At 44.5% G+C, this 19,037-nt stretch overlaps 1 protein-coding gene across 1 annotated transcript in view; it reads right to left on the reverse strand.

Annotated features, from left to right (window-relative positions):
- The window catches only part of vgll4b (vestigial-like family member 4b), a 77,126-nt gene extending 58,706 nt beyond the window's left edge, over positions 1 to 18,420 (reverse strand). The window contains exon 1 of the mRNA XM_041891861.2: positions 17,875 to 18,420. Within this exon, the coding sequence (XP_041747795.1) occupies positions 17,875 to 17,956 (82 nt within the window). The 5' untranslated portion in view covers positions 17,957 to 18,420. The remainder of the gene's footprint in view (positions 1 to 17,874) is intronic.
- Between the last annotated feature and the right edge of the window lie 617 nt (positions 18,421 to 19,037).

The following is a 19,037-nucleotide window of genomic DNA, read 5'->3' on the forward strand; positions in this document are numbered from 1 at the left end:
AACACGCTGGCTCCAGACGGTCAGAACACAAAACACGCTGGCTCCAGACGGTCAGAACACAAAACACGCTGGCTCCAGGGATTTAATGACAATGCAATGAACTGTGTAAGCTCTTTCAACCTAATTTCACTTGGATTCGAGGAATGTTTTTTAAATATTTTTTTGGTCATTTAGCAGACGCTCTTATCCAGAGCAACTTACAGGCGCAATTAGGGTTAAGTGCCTTGCTCAAAGGCACATCGACAGATTTGTCACCTAGTCGGCTCTGGGATTAGAACCAGCGACCTTTCGGTTACTGGCACAACGCTCTTAAACCACTAAGCTACCTGCCGCCCCTTGGTTTATATGAACCAAGTAACTGATGTGGACGGACAGTGAGTCTCTCACTCTGTTCTGGTTACGTGTCTACATGGCTGTTAAACGTTAGAGTAGTTAGATTACAGGACCGTGGAGCAGCAGGGAAGGGTCCTTTACTACTGTGTTAAAATGTGTACACCACACAGCTATTATTTAATATCAAACGTCCAGTAAACACTAAAACGCAACACGTTGCTGAATGTTGAATGTCCTAGCATGGTAGGTCTGCAGGAAACTGGTTGAAATGTTTGAATAACAAAACATGTTAAAATACTTGTTGTATGCTGTTCCTTCTTGGTCCCAGAGAATAGCAAAGCATAGCAGAGAGTTCAGTGTGTGTGTGTGTGTGGGGGGAGGGGAGGGGGGTGGGGCAGGAAAAGTACTACTGGCAATATGTACCCATGGGGACTTTCCACTAGAAGAGTTTAGGCCAATGTTACACTCACTCAACTCTGAGAAGCATTTTACTGAGCCGAGTTTACGTGTGAAACATTTCAAAGCAGATAATTACAACATACACATCTTCTGTGCCTTAACAATGTACAGCATTGTTCACCTAACTAATGCACAGTAGTCACATTGTCAAGCTAGGCCTAGGGTCATACAACTCAATGCAACGTATTGTTCACAGAAATACAATAAAACTAAATACTGTGAAAACAATCCAGTCCATTCTTATTCGGAACAATTCAAACAACGAGTATTGAAATGGAATGAACTAAGAGCATTTAGACTGTGTAGAACAGTAGAATGTGCAGAGGGAGCCTTCTAAACAAGCCACCCATTTTCCTGACTGCCGTGTTTCTGCTCGTCAGAGCGCTCCATGGCAACAAAGATGACATCATTGTTTTTGGCAGGAGAGAGAAAGCGAGAGAGAGAAAGCTACAGCCTACAGCCTACAAGCTACAAGCTACAGCCTACAAGCTACAGCCTACAAGCTACAGCCTACAAGCTACAGCCTACAAGCTACAGCCTACAAGCTACAGCCTACAGGCTACAAGCTACAGCCTACAAGCTACAGCCTACAAGCTACAGACTACAAGCTACAGCCTACAAGCTACAAGCTACAGACTACAAGCTACAGCCTACAGACTACAAGCTACAGGCTACAAGCTACAGCCTACAAGCTACAGCCTACAGACTACAAGCTACAGCCTACAAGCTACAGCCTACAGACTACAAGCTACAGCCTACAAGCTACAGACTACAGACTACAAGCTACAGACTACAGGCTACCGCCTACAAGCTACCGCCTACAAGCTACAGCCTACAGGCTACAAGCTACAGCCTACAAGCTACAAGCTACAGCCTACAAGCTACAGGCTACAGACTACAAGCTACAGCCTACAAGCTACAGCCTACAAGCTACAGCCTACAAGCTACAGCCTTACTATCCAGCCAAGCACTCATAACAAAACACAGCCACTCACAGCACAGCCACTAAAACCACAACAATGCAGCCACTCACAACACAACCACTAACAAAGCACAGCACAGACACTCACACACAACCAACAACTCACAACAACACACACCACAACACAGTCAGCTCCAGCCTGACTAACCATCCAACAACAGTCAGCTCCAGCCTGACTAACCATCCAACAACAGTCAGCTCCAGCCTGACTAACCATCCAACAACAGTCAGCTCCAGCCTGACTAACCATCCAACAACAGTCAGCTCCAGCCTGACTAACCATCCAACAACAGTCAGCTCCAGCCTGACTAACCACCCAACAACAGTCAGCTCCAGCCTGACTAACCATCCAACAACAGTCAGCTCCAGCCTGACTAACCATCCAACAACAGTCAGCTCCAGCCTGACTAACCATCCAACAACAGTCAGCTCCAGCCTGACTAACCACCCAACAACAGTCAGCTCCAGCCTGACTAACCATCCAACAACAGTCAGCTCCAGCCTGACTAACCATCCAACAACAGTCAGCTCCAGCCTGACTAACCACCCAACAACAGTCAGCTCCAGCCTGACTAACCATCCAACAACAGTCAGCTCCAGCCTGACTATCCATCCAACAACAGTCAGCTCCAGCCTGACTATCCATCCAACAACAGTCAGCTCCAGCCTGACTATCCATCCAACAACAGTCAGCTCCAGCCTGACTAACCACCCAACAACAGTCAGCTCCAGCCTGACTAACCATCCAACAACAGTCAGCTCCAGCCTGACTATCCATCCAACAACAGTCAGCTCCAGCCTGACTATCCATCCAACAACAGTCAGCTCCAGCCTGACTAACCATCCAACAACAGTCAGCTCCAGCCTGACTAACCATCCAACAACAGTCCGCTCCAGCCTGACTAACCACCCAACAACAGTCCGCTCCAGCCTGACTATCCTGCCATGTAAACATTGACATGTAAAACAATGAGCATGCATAACAACATTGTACACTGAAACGGGACTCCATAAACTCAAACACGTTTATTAACAGGATGACTAGTAGTGATGTAAGAACTCACCAACACGCCTAGATAAGAACCGCAGAACCCAAACGTCCCAAATGTAGCATGCGTTGGTCAGAAAACAGGTTCAAACCGATTCAAATTTATCCAAATGTAGCATGCATCGGTCAGAAAACTGATTCAAAATGTTACAAGACGGTTTAGAAAATGTTTTTTTTGCTCATAATTACATTCTTTCTACCTTCCGAAAATACCTTATATTTTGTGACAACTGATGCGTCCTCTCTTTCAGTGTCGAACTAAGCATGTAACTGTGTTGACAGTCATTGATCTACAAGTCAAGTCATGCCAAACAACCCTAGGGAATATCAGTAGCCTAGTCAAAATGCGCACTGTGCCCAGTTTCGCACGCTGACCAATGAGAGGTAGGCAGCCTGTTCCTGATCTTGTACATCTGCGCGGCACCTTCAGCACTCAGATACTAATATGGCTTGCGTGATATTGGGTTTTATTAGTTGACAACCTATGTAATTTGCTAGGTTATTGTTATCTATGTGCTGTTTGAACATGGTGTTTTACCAGAATAAAAGTTAACTACTGGAGACAACTCACCTGTCTATACCTGCTGAACGGGGTTTACAATAGATTATATTTTGATTGTTCAGGTCCAGCATCAGTTTTGGTAGTTCTGCTTTAATCCTTAAGAGTCACCTGTGCATCAATCTAAGTTTTAAAAAAAATCACCATCAAAATCCGTCAGTTTAAGCTAGAGATATCTGTATGGGCTGCGTCTCAATCCACCGCATCCTGTTATGTCGGCTTTCCGCATCTGCGGTGGAAGGTGGCCGAGCTACAGCGGTGTTTGTCAGACCATGAGACATCCCGAAAATCGGTCTTCTCACGAAAACGTCTTTGCCATTTATTCAATGCGTTTCTATTGGCTATACTAGTAAAGGCCAAATTCAATATTTTAACTCCTTCAAGACTGTTGGAAAATAATTCCAGGTGAAGCTGGTTGAGAGAATGCCAAGAGTGTGCAAAGCTGTCATCAAGACAAAGGGTGGCTATTTGAAGAAACTCAAATACATAATATATTTTGATTTGTTTAACACTTTTTTGGTTACTACGTGATTCCATATGTGTTATTTCATAGTTTTGATGTCTTCACTATTATTCTACAATGTAGAAAATAGTAAAAATAATGAAAAACCCTTGAATGAGTAGGTGTATATAGTACCAGTCAAAAGTTTGGACACACCTACTCATTCAAGGGTTTTTCTTTATTTTTACTATGACAGACAGAGACACAGACACAGACTGAGACAGACTGAGACAGACACACAGGCAGGCAGACAAAAATATGTGGACACCCCTTCAAATTAGTGGATTCTGCTATTTTAGCCACATCCGTTGCTGACAGGTGTATAAAACCGAGCACACAGCCATGCAATCTCCATAGACCAACATTGGCAGTAGAATGACCTTACTGAAGAGCTAAATGACTTTCAACGTGGCACGGTCATAGGATGCCACCTTTCCAACAAGTCAGTTCGCCTCATTTCTGACCTGCTAGAGCTGCCCCGGGTCAACTGTTAGTGCTGTTATTGTGAAGTGGAAACGTCTAGGAGCAACAACAGCTCAGCCGCGAAGTGATAGGCCACACAAGCGCTCAGAACGGGACCGCCGAATGCTGAAGCGCGTAAAATCGTCTGTCCTCTGTTGCAACACTCACTACTGAGTTCCAAACTGCCTCTGGAAGCAACATCAGCACAAGAACAGTTCGTCGGGAGCTTCATGAAATGGGTTTCCATGGCCGAGCAGCCGCACACAAGCCTAAGATCACCATGAGCAATGCCAAGCATCGGCTGGAGTGGTATGAAGCTCGCCGCCATTGGACTCTGGAGTAGTGGAGTGATGAATCACGCTTCACCATCTGGCAGTCCGACAGATGAATCTGGGTTTGGTGGATGCCAGAAGAACGCTACCTGCCCAAATGCAAAGCGCCAACTGTAAAGTTTGGTGGAGGAGGAATAATGGTCTGGGGTTGTTTTCCATGGTTCGGGCTGGGCCCCTTAGTTCCAGTGAAGGGAAATCTTAACTCTACAGCATACTACAGCACACAATGACATTCTAGATGATTCTGTGCTTCATCTTTGTGGCAACAGTTTGGGGAAGGCCCGTTCCTGTTTGAGCATGACAATGCCCCCGTGCACAAAGCGAAGCCCAACAACAGAATCCTTCTTCCTCCTGAGTCAACCTTTATGGTACAGTAGTAGGTAAGGTAACCTGTCCTCTGAACAGAGCAGAGCGGTATGAAACATAAAGATGTATATCTGTGTCAGGGGAGACGCTTCGTGTTTGATCTACTCAAAGACGCTTATTAAGTTCTACACGATCAAAGGGGAGAGGGAGAGAGACAGAGCCCCCTCAGAGGACTTCAAACATGTCAGGACAGGATGGCTCGAGTTACAGAGGCTCAGAGAGAGGTGAACCTCAAACCCCCCCCCAACCCTCTCCTAGCAGAAACTAAGCATTGCCCCCATGTCTCCGTCTCTGCTAAATGATATTTCTGGCCGACTAAACTGAGTCCCTGGCATGGGATGCCTTTTATTCGTTTTTATAATGCATGAAAGTCAGTTACATAAAAACACGATACAATGGCCATGTCTTGTTCCTCTGTGTTCCCCTGTGCTAGCTAGCTCTAAAATATTAGAATCATTGGTCAACAAACCGCTATGTTATTTTCTATCTGTAAATGGTATTCTTAATGTTAATCCATCCGGATTCAGACCTAAACATTGCACCACTACGGCTACCATGCTTGTTGTAAATAATATTTCAAATGACTTAGATGATAGAAAGAATTGCGCTGCCATGTTTGTAGACTAGTCAAAAGCTTTTGATACTGTAGACCAGGGCTGCCCAACCCTTTTCCTGGAGATCTACTGTCCTGAAGGTTCAGTCCAACCCTAACTTTGCATATCTGATTCAGCTAGTTAAGGTCTTGTTGAGCAGCTAATAAGTAGAATCAGGTGTGTTAAATTACGGTTGTACTGAAAACCCACAGGACGGTAGATCTCCAGGAAGAGGGTTGGGCAGCCCTGGTCTAACCAAACCATAATTTCCAGCTAGCGCTAAACTAACTCCTCTCCAGCTAGCGCTAACCAAACCATCATCTCCAGATAGCACTAACCAAGCAATAATCTCCAGCTAGCGCTAACCAAACCGTCATCTCCAGATAGCACTAACCAAGCAATAATCTCCAGCTAGCGCTAACCAAACCGTCATCTCCAGATAGCACTAACCAAGCAATAATCTCCAGCTAGCGCTAACCAAACCGTCATCTCCAGATAGCACTAACCAAGCAATAATCTCCAGCTAGCGCTAACCAAACCGTCATCTCCAGATAGCACTAACCAAGCAATAATCTCCAGCTAGCGCTAACCAAACCGTCATCTCCAGATAGCACTAACCAAGCAATAATCTCCAGCTAGCGCTAACCAAACCGTCATCTCCAGATAGCACTAACCAAGCAATAATCTCCAGCTAGCGCTAACCAAACCGTCATCTCCAGATAGCACTAACCAAGCAATAATCTCCAGCTAGCGCTAACCAAACCGTCATCTCCAGATAGCACTAACAAAAAAAAAAATAATTGCACTAACCAAAACATAATCTCCATTTCATTTCCATTTTTTTTAAATTAGTGTACTGGAGCGCCAAGTCTAGGTCCAAAAGGCTTCTTAACCTGTAGCTCAGTTGGTAGAGCATGGCGCTTGCAACGCCAGGGTTGTGGGTTCGATTCCCACGGAGGGGCCAGTATGAAAAATGTATGCACTCATTAACTGTAAGTTGCTCTGGATAAGAGCGTCTGCTAAGTGACTAAAATGTAAATGTAAAATGTTAACAGCTTCTACCCTCAAGCCATAAGACTCCTGAACAGCTAATCATGGCTACCCGGACTATTTGCATTGCCCCCCCACCCCATCCCCCTCTTTTACACTGCTGCTACTCTATTTATTATTTATGCATAGTCACTTTAACTCTACCCACATGTACATATTACCTCAATTACCTCGTCTAACCTGTGCCCCCGCACATTGACTCTGTACTGGTACCCCCTGTATATAGCCTCGCTACTGTTATTTTATTTTACTGCTGCTCTTTAATTATTTGCTATTTTAATTTTTTTCTTAAAACTGCATTGTTGGTTAAGGGCTTGTAAGTAAGCATTTCACTGTAATGTCTACACCTGTTGAATTCGGCGCATGTGGCAAATACAATTTGATTTGATTAAGTAAAGCTACATGGTCCCAGACCTGTTTGTGCTGTTTTCCAAAAAGAGTTAGCATGACAGATCTGGGAGCAGGCAGGCTATGAAAACGCTACCCACCAAATCACACGTATATCAACAGAAAAAGAACAGGCAGCCGTTGGGACAACAAAGGCCCATAGCTCGAGGGGTCCTCACCTCACCTCTCTCCACAGAGCATGCACGAACGCACACGCCAGCGTTTTTCTCCTGTTCAGCAGGAAAAGTGACAGTCAGCATTCCCCCCCCCTTCCCCAATGCAGGCTGGGGCTGGCTCAGAGAGAGCTGAGAGACTAAACTGAGCTAGCAGGGGCAGGGAGTGAAGCCAGTTCAGCCCAGCAGAGCCACAGCAGACAACACCGACCGGATGGAGCCAATGACAGCCCAGCCAGGGTAAGAGGCCCAGGACACAGGACTCCGGTGGTCAAAGAGGTAGGTTTGGACTGACTGAACCAAACAAGGCCTTAGGGTCATAAAAGATGTTATAACAAAGTAGTTATCAATTAAAGACAGAGAGAGGGGCCGCCATCGGCAGACCTGGCTCTCAAGAGAAGACAGGCTATGTGCACACTGCCCACAAAATGAGGTGGAAACTGAGCTGCACTTCCTAACCTCCTGCCAAATGTACGACCATATTAAAAAGACACATTTCCCTCAGAATACACAGACCCACAATGAATTCGAAAACATACCCAATTTTGACCAACTCCCATATCTACTGGGTGAAATAGCACAGTGTGCCATCACAGCTGCAAGATTTGTGACCTGTTGCCACAAGAAAAGGGCAACCAGTGAAGAACAAACACCATTGTAAATACAAACTATATTTATCTGTTTATTTTCTCTTTCATACTTCAGCTATTTGCATATTGTTACAACATTACCATTAATATAACATCTGAAATATCTATATTATTTTAAAACTTTTGTGAGTGTAACGTTTACTGGTCATGTTTCATTGTTTATTTCCCTTTTGTTTCCTGTCTATTGAAATTGAATTGAAAGAAGAGAGAAACCAAGAGAGGGAGAGAGAGACAGTAGTGCAGGAGCTGCTCTGTCCCATCTATCTAAACCCCTTTTAGTTAAACATCTATATTTACTCAGGATGATGTACTACTCCATGTCCACAGTCCCAGACAGCCAGGATCTCTACCCTGTCCACAGTCCCAGACAGCCAGGATCTCTACCCTGTCCACAGTCAGCCAGGATCTCTACCCTGTCCACAGTCAGCCAGGATCTCTACCCTGTCCACAGTCCCAGACCGCCAGGATCTCTACCCTGTCCACAGTCAGCCAGGATCTCTACCCTGTCCACAGTCAGCCAGGATCTCTACCCTGTCCACAGTCCCAGACAGCCAGGATCTCTACTCTCTACACAGTCCCAGACAGCCAGGATATCTACCCTGTCCACAGTCCCAGACAGCCAGGATCTCTACCCTGTCCACAGTCCCAGACAGCCAGGATCTCAACCCTGTCCACAGTCCCAGACAGCCAGGATCTCTACCCTGTCCACAGTCCCAGACAGCCAGGATCTCTACCCTGTCCACAGTCCCAGACAGCCAGGATCTCTACCCTGTCCACAGTCCCAGACCGCCAGGATCTCTACCCTGTCCACAGTCCCAGACAGCCAGGATCTCTACCCTGTCCACAGTCCCAGACAGCCAGGATCTCTACCCTGTCCACAGTCCCAGACAGCCAGGATCTCTACCCTGTCCACAGTCCCAGACAGCCAGGATCTCTACCCTGTCCACAGTCCCAGACAGCCAGGCTGGAATAGACTACTGGACATGCGCTCCCTCTTCTTCAGAGCTGCATACCAAAAATAACTCTGCGGCCTTGTTGCCCTGGTCCGTAGTGACTGGGACAGACCAAACAGATACAGTAGACAGCACAAGTGGCTTATGGGTAGATATGGATTCTGTCCTGTCATCAGGTCACGTGACTAGCTGGGCGGCAGAGAGGACAGAGATAGAGGCAGCAGACATTCTGCTGGACCCGGTAGTGGCCAGGCCGGTAGTGCGGACAGTGGCCAGGCCGGTAGTGCGGACAGTGGCCAGGCCGGTAGTGCGGACAGTGGCCAGGCCAGGGCACAAGTAGGAATGCTGATCTGGGATCATTTTGGGAGAAAGAGTGAAAAAGAGAAAGGGAAGAGAGAGAGACAGAGAGAGGGAGTAGGAGAGAGAGACAGAGAGAGAGAGAGAGAGAGAGAGAGAGAGAGAGAGAGAGAGAGAGAGAGAGAGAGTAGGAGAGAGAGAGAGAGAGAGAGTAGGGAGAGAGAGAGAGAGAGAGAGAGAGAGAGAGAGAGGAGAGAGAGAGAGAGAGAGAGAGAGAGAGAGAGAAGGAGAGAGAGAGAGAGAAGAGAGAAGGAGAGAGAGAGAGAGAAGGAGAGAGAGAGAGAGAGGGAGAGAGAGAGAGAGAGAGAGAGAGAGAGAGAGAGAGAGAGAGAGAGAGAGAGAGAGAGAGAGAGAGAGAGAGAGAGAGAGAGAGAGAGATGTAAACATATGTTTCCCATGCCAATAAATCCTTTTGAATTGCCAGCCATTCTGAATGACCAAGGAGAGAACAGGTAATGGGGAGAGATAAGTAACTGATAATTGACATCAGCAGTGAAAAATCTACAGTCACTTGATTGTCTGCATCAAAAGGTAATCACAGTTCGCATCCCAAATGGCACCCTATTCCCTACATAGTGCACTACTTTTGACCAGGGCCCATAGACCTATGGTCAAAATTAGTGCACTATATAGGGAATAGGGTGCCATTTGGGCCAAACAACAGTAAATGGGCTTAGAATGAATTGGAACAGTCAGAGCCCATCATCACAGCCACTGATTTAGTCTATAGTACATGTCCTTTCCCTGTCTGTTCAATACATACAAATCAAAGCAAAATCAAATGTTATTGTTCACATACACATATTTAGCAGATGTTATTGTGGGTGTAGCGAAATGCTTGTGTTCCTAGCTCCAGCAGTGCAGTAGTATCTAACAATTCACAACTACACAAACAAATCTAAAAGTAAAAGAATGGAATAAAGAAATATATAAATATTAGGACGAGCAATGTCGGAGTGTATATATATATATAAACAGTGCCTTCGGAAAGTATTCAGACCCCTTGACTTTTTCCACATTTAGTTACATTAGAGCCTCATTCTAAAATTGATTAAATGTTATTTTTTTCAGCAGTCTACACACAATACCCCATAAAGACAAAGGGAAAACAGGTTTTTAGAAATCTTTGCACATTTGTAAAAAAATATTTACATAAGTATTCAGACCCTTTGCTATGAGACTCGAAAATTGAGCTCAGGTGCCTCCTGTTTCCATTGATCATCCTTGAGATGTTTCTACAACTTGATTTGAGTCCACCTGTGGTAAATTCAATTGATTGGAGCAACCTGAAAATAGCTGTGCAGCGACACTCCCCATCCAACCTGACAGAGCTTGAGAGGATCTGCAGAGAAGAATGGGAGAAACTTCCCAAATATAGGTGTGCCAAGCTTGTAGCGTCATACCCAAGAAGACACAAGGCTGTAATCGCTGACCCAAAGGTGCTTCAACAAAGTACTGAGTTAAGGGTCTGAATACTTAGGTAAATGTCATATTTCTGGTTTTTACAAACATTTCTGAAACCCTGCTTTAGCTTTGTCATTATGGGGTATTGTGTGTAGATCGATGAGAAAAAAGGAAAACAAATTAACCCATTTTGGAATAAGGCTGTAACGTAACAAAAATGCGGAAAAAGTCAATGGGTCTGAATAATTTCCGAATGCACTGTACGTCTCGTGTCTGAGCCGTTTAATTGCCACTCCACTTTGTCTCTGTGCTGACGTTTTGCCTGTTTGATTGCCTCACATAACTGCACTGTTTCTATTCAACCATCTTTCCAGTCACCTTGCCGTGGTTAAATGCAGTGGTTTGCACTTTCATGCTGCCATCTATCCACAGCTTTTAGTTTGGGTAGGTTTTAATAATCACAGTGGGAACAACATCCCCTATACACTTTCTGATTAACTCAGCCACTGTGTCAGTGAATACGTCAATGTTATTCTCAGAGGCAACCCGGAACATATCGCAGTCCGTGTGAACAAAATGTTGAATAGACCTTAGCGCGGGTACTTCCTGTTTGAGATTCTGCCTATAGGAAGGGAGGAGCAGAATGGAGTCGTGATCTGATTTGCCAAAGGGAGAGAGGGGAAGGGCCTTGCAGCCATCACGGAAGGGAGAGTAACAATGGTCGAGAGTTTTTGAAGCGCGAGTACTACAGGTAATGCGTTGATAGAATTTCTGTAATGTTTTCCTCATATTTGCTTTGTTAAAGTCTCCAGCTACAATAAATGCGGTTTCCAGTTTGCACAAAGTACAGTTCCTTGAGGGTCGTCGTGGTATCGGCTTGAGGGGGAATATACACGGCTGTGACGATAACTGAAGAGAATTATCTTGGGAGGTAATACGGTCTGCATTTGATTGTGAGGTATTCTAGGTCGGGTGAACAAAAGGACTTGAGTTCCTGTACATTATCACAATCACACCATGAGTAGTTAATCATGAAACATACACCACCGCCTTTCTACTTCCCCGATAGTTTTTATTCCGGTCTGCGTGTGGTACTGAGAACCCAGCTGGCTGTAAGGACGGGGACAGTATATCCGGAGAGAGCCATAAGAGTCCCTGATGAGAGATCCTCGTCTAATTAATTGTCCAGGGACTGAATATTAGCGCGTAATCTACTCGGAAGAGGTGGATGGTGTGCACGCCTCCTGAGTCGGACTAGAAGTCCACTCCGAATACCTCTTCCCCGCACACAGTGTCTTGGAGCAGCCTCTGGGATAAGTTAAATTGCCTTGGGGGGTACGAACAAAGGATCCAACTCGGGAAAGTCGTATTTCTGGTCAGAATGCTGGTGAGTTACCGCCGCTCTGATATACACAAGTTATTTCCGACTATGTAATAACACAAAAAACGTTCTGGGTTAATAAAGTAAGAACTAACACAACAAAATACTGCAAAGTACCATTTATTTTTCAACAGGACAATGACCCAACACACCTCCAGGCTGTGTAAGGGCTATTTGACCAAGAAGGAGAGTGATGGAGGGCTGCATCAGATGACCCGACCTCAACCCAATTGAGATGGTTTGGGATGAAAAGCCATATCTCAGACTGGCAAATAAAAAGAAAAGATTAAGATGGCCAGTGCTGTGCTTCCCTTTGTAGTCTAATAGTTTTCAAGCCCTGCCACATCCGACGAGCGTCAGAGCCGGTGTAGTACGATTCAATCTTAGTCCTGTATTGACTCTTTGCCTGTTTGATGGTTCGTCGGAGGGCATAGCAGGATTTCTTATAAGCGTCCGGGTTAGAGTCCCGCTCCTTGAAAGCGGCAGCTCTACCCTTTAGATCAGTGCGGATGTTGCCTGTAATCCATGGCTTCTGGTTGGGATATGTACATTTTTTTTATTTTTTTTATTTCACCTTTATTTAACCAGGTAAGCCAGTTGAGAACAGGTTCTCATTTACAACTGCGACCTGGCCAAGATAAAGCAAAGTAGTGCAATAAAAACAACACAGAGTTACATATGGGGTAAAAAAAAACAAAGTCAGAAATACAACAGAAAATATATATACAGTGTGTGCAAATGTAGCAAGTTATGGAGGTAAGGCAATAAATAGGCTATAGTGCAGAATAATTACAATAGTATTAACACTGGAATGCTAGATGTGTACAGGTGCAGTGATCGGTAAGGTGCTCTGATCACTGCACCTGTACACAGCCCATCTGAAACTAGCCCACCCAACTACCTCATCCCTATATTGTTATTTATTTTGCTCTTTTGCACCCCAGTATCTCTATTTGCACATCATCTCTTGCACATCTAGCATTCCAGTGTTAATACTATTGTAATTATTCTGCACTATAGCCTATTTATTGCCTTACCTCCATAACTTGCTATACATACGGTCACTGTGGGGACGACGTCGTCGATGCACTTATTGATGAAGCCAGTGACTGAGGTGGTGTACTCCTCAATGCTATCGGAAGAATCCCGGAACATGTTCCAGTCTGTGCTAGCAAAACAGTCCTGTAGCTTAGCATCTGCGTCATCTGACCACTTTTTTATTAACCGAGTCACTGGAGCTTCCTGCTTTAGTTTTTGCTTATAAGCAGGAATCAGGAGATAGAGTTATGGTCAGATTTGCCAAATGGAGGGCGAGGGAGAGCTTTGTATGCGTCTCTGTGTGTGGAGTAAAGGTGGTCTAGAGTTTTTTTCCTCTGGTTGCACATTTAACATGCTGGTAGAAATTAGGTAGAACTGATTTAAGTTTCCCTGCATTAAAGTCCCCGGCCACTAGGAGTGCTGCCTCTGGATGAGCGTTTTCCTGTTTACTTATGGCCTTATACAGCTCATTCAGTGCAATCTTAGTGCCAGCATTGGTTTGTGGTGGTAAATAGACAGCTATGAAAAATATAGATGAAAACATCCCCACAGCATGATGCTGCCACCACCATGCTTCACTGTGGGGATGGTTTTCTCAGGGTGATGAGAGGTGTTGGGTTTGCGCCAGACATTTTCTTTGATGGCCAAAAAGCTCAATTTTAGTCTCATCTGACCAGAGTACCTTCTTCCATATATTTGGGGAGTCTCCCACATGCCTTTTGGTGAACACCAAACGTGTTTGCTTATTCTTTAAGCAATGGCTTTTTTCTGGCCACTCTTCCGTAAAGCCCAGCTCTGTGGAGTGTACGGCTTAAAGTGGTCCTATGGACAGATACTCCAATCTCCGCTGTGGAGCTTTGCAGCTCCTTCAGGGTTATCTTTGGTCTCTTTGTTGCCTGTCTGATTAATTCCCTCCTTGCCTGGTCTGTGAGTTTTGGTGGGCGGCCCTCTCTTGGCAGGTTTGTTGTGGTGCCATATTCTTTCCATTTTTTTATAATGGATTTAAATGGTGCTCCGTGGGATGTTCAAAGTTTCTGATATTTTTTTATAAACCAACCCTGATCTGTACTTCTCCACAACTTTGTCCCTGACCTGTTTGGAGAGCTCCTTGGTCTTCATGGTGCCCCTTGCTTAGTGGTGTTGCAGACTCTGGGGCCTTTCAGAACAGGTGTATATATACTGAGATCATGTGACAGATCATGTGACACTAAGATGGCACACAAGTGGAATTTATTTAACTAATTATGTGACTTCTGAAGGTAATTGGTTGCACCAGATCTTATTTAGGGGCTTCATAGCAACGTGGGTAAATACATATGCACGCACCAGTTTTCCGTTATTTATTTTTTAGAATTGTTTGAAACAAGTTATTTTTTTCCATTTCACTTCACCAATTTGGACTATTTTGTGTATGTCCATCACATGAAATCCAAATAAAAATCCATTTAAATTACAGGTTGTAATGCAACAAAATAGGAAAAACGCCAAGGGGGATGAATACTTTTGCAAGGCACTGTCCTGCCAAATTCTCTAAAACGACGTTTATGGTAGTGAAATGAACATTAAATTATCTGCCAACAGCTCTGGTGGATACTCTTGCAGTCAGCATGCCAATTGCACACTCCCTCAAAACCTGAGACATCTGTGGCATTGTGTTGTGTGACAAAACTGCACATTTTAGAGTGGCCTTTTATTGTCCCCAGCACAAGGTGCACCTGTGTAATGATCATGCTGTTTAAATCTGCTTCTCACTAACATGGATGTAAACATGGATGGATTTCTGCACAAAATTTGAGATTAATAAGCTTTTTGTGCGTATGGAACATTTCTGGGATCTTTTATTTCATCTCATGAAACATGGGACCAACACTTTACATGTTGCGTTTATATTTTTGTTCAGTGTACATTCCAACAGGACAATGACCCCAAGCATACATCCACAACAACGCTGGAATGGCTTCAGAACAAGACTGTGAAAGTCCTTTAGGCCCCCATCCAAAGCCCAGACTTGAACCCCATTGAAAATCTGTGGAAAGACTTGAAGATTGTGAGCGTCAGTGAACAGCAATCTAACTTAAAAGAGTTGAGAAAATCTGCAAGGAAGAATGGGAGAAAATCCCCAAATCCAGATGTGCAAAGCTGATACAGACATACACAAGACGACTCAAAGCTGTAAATCGCCGCCAAAAAGGTGCTTCTACAAAGTATTGACTCAGGTGTGTAAATACTTATGTAAATGAATATATTTCTGTATTTCATTTTCAATACATTTGATACAATTTCTAAAACATGTTTTCACTTTCTCATTATGGGGTATTGTGTGTAGATGGGTGAGAAACAAATCAATTGAATCCGTTTTGAATTCAGGCTGTAACACAACAACATGTGGAATAAGTCAAGGGGTATGAATACTTTCTGAAGGAACTGTATTTCCCCACAGATCACACAGGCCCACAAAGAATTTGAAAACAAATCCAACATTAATAAAAACTCCCATATCTGTTAGGCGAAATCCTGCAGTGTGCAATCACAGCAGCAAGATTTGTGGCCCGTTGCCATGAAAACAGGGGCAACCAGTGAAGCATAATTCAGTGAACCAATATTTATCTGTTTAATTATCTTCCCCTTACCATTTGTACTAGAACTATTTGCACATTGTTAAAAACACTGTACATAGCAGATATAAAACATTTGAAATGTCTATCCTTCTGAAACCTTTATGAGTTCACGCATGGTATGTCTGTCTACCCCTCCGACAGCCAGCAGCAGGAGGGTTAGGGCAGGGGGATTCAACTCTTGATTCAACACAGCTGATTCAAATGATCAAAGCTTGATGATTAGTTGATTATTTGAAATCAGCTGTGTAGTGTTAGGTCAAAAAACAAAACAAAAACGTGCACCCCTTGGGGTCCCGAGGACCAAGTTTAGGAAACCCTGCCCTACGAGGTCCGGAGCCACCCGGGTTTCCGTTCTACCTGATAATTAATTGCGCCCACCTGGTGTCCCAGATCTAAATCAGTCCCTGATTAGAAGGGAACAAGGGGGGAAAAATGCAGTGGAACTGGCTTTGAAGTCCAGAGTTGAGTGTGAGGGTGCTAGGGGCTGGTGACCCTTCATCACTATTCCCCCTATACTACACCACACTACACTATACTATGTCACCCTCTACAGCACACCTGTCTGGGTTCAAATACTATTTCAAATGCTTTTTAGCCTGCCTGGAGTGCCATATGGGCAGGGTTTGTACTTTAGGTACTTTTCTATTGGTTTGATTGCAACAGGCAAGCTAAATCAAGCATAGCTAGAGCGGCTAAGTATTTGAAATGACTTGAAAATAGTAATTGAACCACTAGAGCCATTACCCAACCCCTACAGACCCTTGCATACTGGGCCATGTGACATGGTCCACCGAGTGGCGCAGTGGTGAGGCTGTGCCACTAGAGATCCTGGTTCGAATCCAGGCTCTGTCATAGCCTGCCGCGACCGGGAGACCCATGGGGCGGCGCACAATTGACTCAGCGTCGTCCAGGGTAGGGGAGGGAATGGCCGGCAGGGATGTAGCTCAGTTGGTAGAGCATGGCGTTTGCAACGCCAGGGTTGTGGGTTCGATTCCCATGGGGGGTATGAAAAAAAAAAATATGTATGCACTGGATAAGAGCGTCTGCTAAAATGAACAAAAAAAATAATAACGACTCAAATGTAAAATGGTCACAAAGTCACACAGAGACCCTCTACTCATGGTGATTGGCTGTTGGAAAACAAGAAGCAATGACATCACTTAGCTTATAGTGAATATCCACAATGATCCTCCTCCTCCACAAAAGCCCCATGATTTCATCAACCACCCATGCTGGAGTGAAATATGTAAATAAAAATGTGACTACGGTCCACAATGGAGGAGCAATTCACCACAGATAGGCCTAACCAACGATAGTCGAAACAGAGCATGTAATGTCATCTCTGGCTGGAGCAGCCTCCTATTACTAATGATCTAATACAAGCACAGAGACACTGGTTCACTGAATCTGTGATACATCTAATGGTGAGAGAGTCTGTCAGACTAATTACGCAACTGGTATGATTCCTGTGAGTCAACCTGAACCTAGGTCAGTGGAGGGGATTTAGTGTTTTGATATTCACACACACACACACACACACACACAAATGGACGACCAATTGTCCACAGGTAGATAACAACAGCCAAATACAAATCCAATATTGACCAAATCAGACAAATTCTGCAAACTCCTATCATTCCTGTGAGTCAATGTGGGTCAATAATACTTGGGTCAGTGCGAGCTGATATTCACACAAGACTGAACAATAACAATTACACTAGGATCATGGACCCTCTGATGTTCAATAAGAGACATGTTTCTTTAAATCTTAGTTTCAATAGTACAACCTTGGTGTAGTGAAGGCCAGAAAAAGACACCAACAGAATGGAAGCGACGTCATTTCTAGAGAAAATATCCCCTAGCATGAAACTGTATTTTAGCGACTACAATTCGTAAGGTTTCAGTTAAACTCTTGCTGCTATACCACTTCTACGATAGAAAACACATTATTCGATGAGTATCGAACACATCTACAGCAGTATAGTGCAAAAAAAAAAAAGATATTTCCGATTTATTTTAAACACAATCATGCTGCTCTGAAACTTTTATGAACTAATAATCATTTCAGCTTTAAAAACAAATGCGACAAGTTATAGGCAACAAATTAACCAGCGATTTTATGTCAGGTTTTATGTCAATGTATTTAGTATATTGTTACAATTTCGCGTGTAAAACAAAGTTTTCCAAATCAACCAAATAACGGAGGCGATTAAAGTAATTTGCTTACCTTGGTAGCAGAGTATGCCGATGTTGTTGTTCATCTTGTCCAGGTACTGATAGTTCAGCAGATCCATTTTCGTAACAAGCATTTAACGGTTTAGCAAAAAGACCAGCTTTTTTGCTTCCAACCGAGTCGAGAGGAAAAACGATGCGACGGCAGTCAGTCTAAATGTACGTGGACTAGTCGATCGACACAGAGCAGCTAAAAGCCCAGCCTTCAGCTCAAGTTTTCTTCGCGCAAAATGATCTCATCGAATCAAGGTTAAACGCTTTAAAATAGTTACGGACAAAATTCTAAAAGGAGTTTTTATAATACTTGTAAAGATTGTATAAAAGTATTTGTTCAGACAAAAAGGGTAGCACCAGTTCTTCCTAACCTTACAGCCAGCTGTAAAGTCCACTGCACTGACACGCAGCTTGGTATGACTCGAATGTACACCCGTTTCCTCAGAGTAGGCTGCGACCACTGGGCATGCTTGCTAAATCCCGGGAGCTCCTCAAATGTCAGGGATTTTTTTTCCACAAGATCAACCTTCCAAATGCAGAGCCAGCCAGGCCCTGTGAGGAGAGGGAAAAGAAGCCATGCCGGATTACCAACACAGGGCACTCCAGGGGGCCACCAACCCCCCCCACCAAAACATTTGCATATGATAGCAAAAAGTGTAGAATTGGGCCTCCCGAGTGGCGCAGTGGTCTAAGGCACTGCATCGCAGTGCTAACTGTGCCACTAGAGATCCTGGTTCGAATCCAGGCTCTGTCGCAGCCGGCCTCGACCGGGAGACTCATGGGCGGCGCACAATTGGCCCAGCGTCGTCCAGGGTAGGGGAAGGAATGGCCGGCAGGGATGTAGCTCAGTTGATAGAGCATGGCGTTTGCAACGCCAGGGTTGTGGGTTCGATTCCCACGGGGGGCTAGTATAATTTTTTTTAAAAAAACATGTATTCACTAACTGTAAGTCGCTCTGGATAAGAGCGTCTGCTAAATGACTAAAATGTAAATGTAAAATGTAATCCCGGGCTGTATCACAACCGGCCATGATCGGGAGACAAATTGGCCAAGCGTCGTCCGGGTTTGGCCAGTTGTGACTCCTTGTGGGGGGCCGGGCACCTGCAGGCTGACCTCGGTTGTCAGTTGAACGGTGTTTCCTCCGACACGTTGGTGCGGCTGGCT

Source organism: Coregonus clupeaformis, chromosome 12, assembly GCF_020615455.1.
Source record: "Coregonus clupeaformis isolate EN_2021a chromosome 12, ASM2061545v1, whole genome shotgun sequence".
NCBI classification, from domain to species: Eukaryota; Metazoa; Chordata; class Actinopteri; order Salmoniformes; family Salmonidae; genus Coregonus; species Coregonus clupeaformis.